This window comes from Cordyceps fumosorosea (assembly GCF_001636725.1).
Source record: "Cordyceps fumosorosea ARSEF 2679 chromosome Unknown scaffold_1, whole genome shotgun sequence".
Lineage (NCBI taxonomy): Eukaryota > Fungi > Ascomycota > Sordariomycetes > Hypocreales > Cordycipitaceae > Cordyceps > Cordyceps fumosorosea.
The window spans coordinates 156,224-163,471 of NW_017387301.1; the positions used below are offsets into that span (position 1 = coordinate 156,224).

General features: G+C 52.5%; 5 protein-coding genes across 5 annotated transcripts; all 5 read left to right on the top strand.

Moving 5' to 3' along the window:
- Positions 1 to 151: 151 nt before the first annotated feature.
- On the top strand, positions 152 to 505 carry ISF_00046 (hypothetical protein; the record flags this gene model as incomplete). Its single annotated transcript, XM_018843653.1, has 1 exon — positions 152 to 505. The coding sequence occupies one exon, from the start codon at positions 152 to 154 to the stop codon at positions 503 to 505; it is 354 nt and encodes a 117-aa protein (XP_018708103.1).
- Positions 506 to 1,360: 855 nt separating this feature from the next.
- ISF_00047 (hypothetical protein) lies at positions 1,361 to 1,705 on the top strand (the record flags this gene model as incomplete). The annotated part of the gene is made up of 1 exon (XM_018843654.1): positions 1,361 to 1,705. The coding sequence occupies one exon, from the start codon at positions 1,361 to 1,363 to the stop codon at positions 1,703 to 1,705; it is 345 nt and encodes a 114-aa protein (XP_018708104.1).
- A 985-nt stretch (positions 1,706 to 2,690) lies between these two features.
- ISF_00048 (hypothetical protein) lies at positions 2,691 to 3,107 on the top strand (the record flags this gene model as incomplete). The annotated part of the gene is made up of 1 exon (XM_018843655.1): positions 2,691 to 3,107. The coding sequence occupies one exon, from the start codon at positions 2,691 to 2,693 to the stop codon at positions 3,105 to 3,107; it is 417 nt and encodes a 138-aa protein (XP_018708105.1).
- Positions 3,108 to 3,748: 641 nt separating this feature from the next.
- On the top strand, positions 3,749 to 4,168 carry ISF_00049 (hypothetical protein; the record flags this gene model as incomplete). Its single annotated transcript, XM_018843656.1, has 1 exon — positions 3,749 to 4,168. The coding sequence occupies one exon, from the start codon at positions 3,749 to 3,751 to the stop codon at positions 4,166 to 4,168; it is 420 nt and encodes a 139-aa protein (XP_018708106.1).
- Positions 4,169 to 5,224: 1,056 nt separating this feature from the next.
- Positions 5,225 to 5,566, top strand: ISF_00050 (hypothetical protein; the record flags this gene model as incomplete). Its single annotated transcript, XM_018843657.1, has 1 exon — positions 5,225 to 5,566. The coding sequence occupies one exon, from the start codon at positions 5,225 to 5,227 to the stop codon at positions 5,564 to 5,566; it is 342 nt and encodes a 113-aa protein (XP_018708107.1).
- Between the last annotated feature and the right edge of the window lie 1,682 nt (positions 5,567 to 7,248).

A 7,248-nucleotide genomic window follows, 5' to 3' on the forward strand; every position in this document is an offset into this window, starting at 1 on the left:
TACGTACATATAAGCAACAACTTCCCACCATCTCCCACCTCTACTATCCAAAGAGCTTTCCCACCTACATGAAGCAAACCTCCCACCCCCCCTCCTGCCGTTCCAGCACTACCACTCACCAACATCTGAATTCCCTACCCCCCTTTTCAAGATGGAAGAGGACGTGGAAATGTCGCAGACGCCGCCGCCGCAGGACGACCGGGCGCTGGCGCTCCAGCACCTCCTGGAGGCCATGAAGCTGCCCGCGGTCCTTGCGTACGCGGACAAGCGCGTATTTCACGCTACGCAGGCGCTGCGCAAGGCTGGCGACGACCGCGAAATCAAGGCCCAGTCCAACCTGATCCTCGGAGAATGCCACGAGATGCAGGACAAGTGGCACCTCGCCTACTACGAGTACCTGGCGGCCAGGGACTGCCTGCGCGCCGCGGACGGCGGGCCGGGCAGGTGGACGCAGGCGATGGGCCACGCGCTGCAGTTCTGCCATTGCAAGGTGTTTCCTCGCTAGGAAAGATGGACGAGATATGGGCCGGGGAAGGGTTTTGGGATGTCGTCTGAAAGGGTTGCGTGTAGTTCTTTGTGGGTTCTTTTATGCCGACGGCGTTGAACGAGGTCCCTCCCGGCTACTCGTGCCGTGCCATTCATGTCCAGCACAAGCGCTCGGGAAGAAAAACACGATTTGAGCAGATTTCAGATTTTGAGATCAATGGAAGCAAAAGTTCTAGAAAATCTTTCGACTTTGGACCACGTTGGCACTGAGACTTCGTCATGTGCACGCAGCCAGTGGCGGCAAGGGTCACTGGCATACTGAGAGATAACGAAAGGCCGTCTTTAACAATTAAGAACCTAACATAACTACTATAAAGAAATTATTAAATAAAGAAATATCCTCACAAACTTTGTGTATCACGATATAGACGACGACAAAGCCCAGAGGTTCCGTCGCTGTACACCAGCGCCGCCAATGTAGGACGAGGTACACCCCCTCGTCACATAGAAATTTCTTTGTACGCCGATTCTTGGCTTCTTGTTATTTTACTGCCCGAATAATGCATACACAAGGCAGTTTTCCAAGCATTCTCACTGCCTGGATTGCTTGGCTTCGTCAGTGTTGCCTCTATGTCAGTGGTGAGGCCTGAATCACTCCAACTGCGTAACTATGATGGGTTTTCTTATGATAATGAATTAATTCATTCAGAAATGGCAGTCCCGCTAGGATAACCTTTATCCCCTGAGAATCTTGTCCACATCAGGAGACGGACCAGCCACCGTGACGCTCTCCCACCACGCTGCTACACGACCGGCTGCTATTCCACACAATACCTGCCTTTCTCCCCCAATCCCCCGTATCAGGTCCAGAACCATGTCCGCGTCGCTGCTGATCGAGGTCGGCAGCATGGTGCTCTTCGACGCCGCTAGCAACATCGACCCCCGCCGGGAGGCCGAGTTCGTGCGCACCTGGGAGACGATCGCTGCTGCCGGCTCGGGGCGACCCGAGACGGTTCGCTTCAAGGCCAACCTCGAGCTGGGAATCTTTTACTGGACCAAGCAGCGGTGGCAGGCGGCCGTGAACGCCCTGGACGCGGCCAGGGCGCTGCGCCACGAGGATAGCTGGCCACCGGAGGCGGCCGTCATCGTGTGGCACTGTCAGCGCAAGAGGGATAGGCCGGTCGGCGAGAATCAAGCAGAAGATTGGAAGAATGACTAGGGGTATGACAGTTTTGCCAAGTGAGCCAAGACTCCTGAAGCATCTTTGTTTTGTCCATGGTCAAGGTGACCATCATCCGTGACCATCATCCTTTCGCAAGCGTTGTTCATGGAATCCGGGAGCAGGAGACATAGCATGTGCTCATTGTGGATGTTATCTGTCTCTAAACATGGATTTTATGACGTGTAATAAGCTGTAATCTAAAGAAGAAAAAACTCATAAGCTTGAACTGCGGGCATGCAACACCCGGAGGCCTCACACCAAAGGCGACAGTCGACCTAGCAGCGTACAGCGCCGCCGCAGCACTTTCACAAAGAAAGGTTTTATATTGATGAAGAAAAGATAAATATAAACAGAAAGCCTTCAGTCATGTAATCCATTATGCAGCACAGGGTCAGGGTCACGGATGATCATTCTCACCGGCCCTCTCCTTTGCACCACCGGCGTCCTGGTGCAAGGTGCCGACCATTCAAGGGTGTTGGAAAGAGGCACCACTATCTAAGGGATTCTTGCGTCGTATAAGTAAGGCAAAACACCTCTATTGTGCCCTTGTGCTTGGTTCCTGTGGACTTGGTTCCGGTGGACTTGTGCTCGTGCGATGCTTCGGCTTGCCGTCCGCGCGGCAAGATTGGTGCACCTCAGCACCGCCGTCTTGAAGTTGACGGCAAAAGAGGAAAAAGCACGGGAAATTTGTAGGGGGAAACACCTATAAAACTCGTAGGAAACCCCAGACAGAGATGGACTTTTCAACCATTCAAATACATTCACTCACGCAGTTGACTCTGTTCCAGACTCAACTTACGAACAAGGCCGTCAAATACACCGCTGCCTACAAACGCCGGTCACCATCAAGGCGACAAGAAAAACACTCGTAAGTAGAGAACAATTGGACCAGGGTCAAAGAAGGAGACAACTGATGCTAATCGCTTCGTCTATCAGAAATACCCCATCTGCCACGACCTATCACGCAAACACCGCATCAGCGATGACTTTGGTGAAGCTTGACCCGCAGACGGAGCCCACGGAGCCCTGGCACCATCTGAATCAGGCCGAAAAACTGGTACGGGACGCCTGTGACAAGCTCAGCGTGGAAAATCCCGATTATAAGGCGGCCAAGGTGCTCTTAGACCAGGCGCTGAGAACCGGGGAGTTCGCGTCCCAGGCGATGAGCTCGCTGTGGTGTGGGATGGTGAACGAGATCGACGCACTTGACAACAAGAGTCACGAGTCTCTCAAAGAATCGGAGGAAGGGTTCAACGCCGCCCTCGGAGTGGCCTGGATAAAGATTAAGCTCGGTGATTCGCCGAAGGAAACTTTGAACCGTTGGGATTGGGTCTGCGCCGCGGCGCAGACCAGCCTGAAGCGGTTGGAGAACCTGGAGAAGACGCTTCTTGGTGAGTAGGCAGGGGAGCAGAGGAGAAAGCAGCAGCAGGTTTGACAGAGGGCGATGTACGCCCAGCTTGTTAGTCACAGTTTTCGCAATATACTAGTATTGCGGCAGAGTTCAGTCTAACGAGAGAGCTAGATGTGTAGAGTCTGCGAACCGCACGCCCGAGCGCGACCAGCACCGCCGCCACATCGTTTACCTTGTGAGCATCAATAAGTCCGACACACAGCACAAGCCTTTTGTTCTTGTGGAGGTGCTACTTGTGCGATGCCTAGCAGCAGAGCGCGCGGCAATATTCGTGCCATTGGCCATGTGTCACCGTTGCAAAGTTGGCAGCACAGGCGGGAAGTTTTGCAAATGTGAGCGCCTAACAGTATAAAAGGGAAAGAAGGATTTTTCCATTACCTTCATTACTCATGCACCCGACTTTTGTTTCCAGTTGCATTCCAAGTTCAGAGAAAAGCCGCCGAAGAAGCTATCGAAGAAGTTGTTACTTACAACCACCACTCACTAATAAGCCAGCAAGGAAACAAGTAGGTAGAGAGCGCGCGGACCAGCACCAACAGCAGCAAGGAGACTGGGACTAACATTTTTTTTTTTTAAGAAAACCTACCCCGGAAGGACCTACTCTGCGCACACGCATCCTTCAATAAGCGATGGATGCTCAACCCGCTGGATCGGAGCGGCCAGAGGACGGCACCGCCGCCAGGGACCCCAAAAGAGCCTGGCGATACGACTGCCACGTTCTTAGAATGCTGAAGGCGGCCGAGAAAGCTATGAAGGAGGATCCCCTTTCCGAAGACAGCATCAACATCATGGTAGCTCTGCGGGATCGCGTACACGAGGTCCAAGGGCGAGACAACTTGAGCTATCCGCCCATGGACCTGTACGAAGGGCTGGTTTCGGAGAAAGATTGTCTAGAAGGGGGCGACCGCACCCACGAGATCCTGAAGGAAGCGTTGAATGCCTACAAGGAGGCCTATTCAGGCGCGGAGACAGGTGACTGGATCAAGCGCGCGGCTAAGGAAGGCCAGGAGCGGGTGAGGGCACTAGCTGGTGGAAAGTCGTTAGAATGAGGAGCCAGCCTGGGAGCTGGTAGATAATACATGAATACTGGAGGGCTGACATTACAAGGGACGTTGTGAATGAGCTTACGAGCCTCAGTTTTCGCAATATAAAACGCAGTTCGAGAAGAAAGCTACAACGTAGACTCTGAACAGCATGCAGCCAAATCGCATACCTTCTTAGTATCAATAAACCGGGCCCACATCATCATGGAAAGACAACATGACCGAGTGGTTGTAAGTTAAATCATAACGTCCCACAAGTGGACACTGGCTAATCAAGTCACACAGAAGGTGCATGACTAGAAATCATGTGGGTTCGCCCGCGTAGGTTCAAATCCTGCTGTTGTCGAAAGACTTTCTTTTTTTAATAGATGCCCGGCTTCCTCAGGCTGAGGTTACGCAACAAAGCAAACAAAGCGGCAGCTGTCCTTTTTTTGCTTTCCTTCAGCACAGTGTGGGGGAATGAGTGACAGGGTCCAGTGGGGGCGATGTCAATTAGGCAGGGGTAGCTCTTTGGTGGCCACCATGGCGACCCTGTTTGATTGATAACCTTGATGATGCTCGTTCGTCGTTTTTTTTGCTATTACTTTGTATTCTTTTCCCCGGCATTTCGTTTGCTGCCAAGGTTGAATAGGTATATAGCAAGCCGAAGGCCTTTGTCGAAATGGTGTCATGGTACATGCATTTCGACGTGGATGGGTGTCTCTGATTCAGGCCACCCCCCGGCTATGGTTGTACAGCGACCCTGTGATGAGCAAATGATGCGAAAAAACAACCCCTACCAGGTTTTTTCTGCGTCTTTTTCTTCCCTCTTGAGATGGCTCTGTTTGCCCTTCTGTCGTTCAGTGCAGTATGTCATGTGCTTCCCAAAGGAGCTGCTGTCCATATAACACCTCCCATCACCCTTCTGAGTCGACTCATATCGCGAAGCGAGAACAGACATCTTCATCTCTTCACTCTTCTGCCAGCAGTACCCTATCGGCATTCTACCCCGCTTCCTATACTCTACGCCTTTTTTTCCGCCTTGTGTCCCCCCCCACCACTACACCACCACCACCGCACCTGATGATCGCCGACCCCGCGCAGCACGGCCGCGACTTGGTCTGGCAGGCGCAGCACGAGCTGTGGAAGGCCGCGCCCGACTTCAAGCGCGTCCTGGAGCTGGGCATGGAGGCGCTCAAGGACTTCACGCAGCCGCGGGACCGCGCCAACGCCTGCCTGGTCGTCGCCAAGGGCCACGAGGGCCTGCGCCAGTGGGAGTTTGCGTACAACTACTGGAGCTGGTGCTCCTCGCTGTACCCGGAGAGCTGGAACGACGAGCTCAGGGCGCGCATGGAGGACTGCAGGCGTCGTCGCGACGAGGTTGAGAGGGCCAGGCGAGGCTCGGCCGGAGGCTACCGTCCTTGACTTTGGATTGTTGAAATGGCCATTTTGGTATGTTGACGACATTGACGAACGGAGGACTTCCTGGAGAGCTGTATGTAGCAGATTGAAGTCGCAAATGGAACTTTATATACCTAGTTTCAAGATGAATTTGACATTTCTGCCCCTGCCAGGAGCAGGTTGTGATCATATGGCCTGTCCGATTTGTCGCTTGCCTCCTGCCGTTGTTGACATGCCCCCGTGAGAGTCAATCCTGTGATGGAGCAGCCGAAGCCGAGCCCGATGAAATATATTACGAGAGCTCTGCTTCGCTCTTGAGATGAAATTTCTTGTGGAAGTAACCAGGCAACAAAAAATTTTTGCTTAAAAAAAGGATTCCTGAGGCTGCAGGGCGAAGATCCATAGGGACGAGCGGACGCCCTTCGGGCACTTGATAGGCGATCCCTACTGACTCATGGGTGCGCTGTGAAAAGTTTAAATTTCATCTCCTTGTGAAATCTCTGAGGACGTGAAGGTCCATGACAAAAATAAAATATTCCGGATATAGATCATGGTCGAGGTGAGTTTCCAGAGGGAGATCAAGACGCTGGCGGCTGTGGCGTGGCCAGGAACAGGCACGAAAGGCTGGGGCAGCTGACCAAAGAGAGGGCCGCTGTAGCTGGTTATAGGAAAGCCGGTCATAACAAGGAAAAAAAAGCTTAATAAATGAGTCAATGTAATATGGCGGGGTAGTCATCAAGAAACAGAGCTCGAGCCATCAATAATGTGTCTGGAAATAGAGGGAGGCTTTCTTCAATGTAGGTAGCAAGACGTTCTTTTGGTGAGGGTCTGGCGACGACCGAACCTAAAGTGGAAGGCTGAGGAGAGCAGCAGGAGGTGTGGAGCTAGAGCACGCACATGGCGGTCCAGATGACATCTAGAAAGTTACCGTAACAGGCACGGTGAAGAATGCAGCTTGTTAAATGGAAAGAAAGCATGTAATGTGCCTAGCCGCAGTAACAGAGACGGTGCAGATTTAGGTGAGATTTGGTCAAGGCGGGCGCGTGGGAAACTGCAAGTCATAGCGAGGGGGTGGACACTGGAGGGACGAGGAGGCGGGGAAGGTCAGTGACAGATATCAATGCTCTGAGTGGCTGCTGATAAGGATAAGCTGCGAGAAAAAAAAAGTTGAAGGGACCTCTGACAGTGGGTGTTAAAATAGATAAGCAGTCTCAACGGAGCAGAAAGAGGGATGAGCACGAATCAATAATTAATGAACAACTGAATGTATGCCACATTGCTCAAAAAGCCCATTCGTAATTTTTACTCATTAATTCATTTTTGGCAGCCAGCACAAAGTCACAAGAAGAGCTCCGAGTCATAGGACCCCACCATAGCTTCAGCTAACAAACCCCACCTGGATTCCGAGTACAAATACAGAGTAACCGGTTTCCCGGCTAAAAAAATTGAGGCGACAAAAGGTAGCCCTTTGCAGACTGGTAGCAAGGTACCTACAACACAGCATGCACTGCTGAGGAGAGTTGCCGTCGGCATCCGCTTGACTCGTCCACCGAGGTGCTGAACGAGAACAGTGGTCCGGCCACGCCGACAGCTACAGCAAGCACGTCGAGTCAGCAGCCAGCCTGATGTGCCTCAGCACGATTTTCCATCCCTTCTCAGGGCGGTGTGCTCAATGTCTTCGTTCCCTGATTCGATTGAGCTGCTTG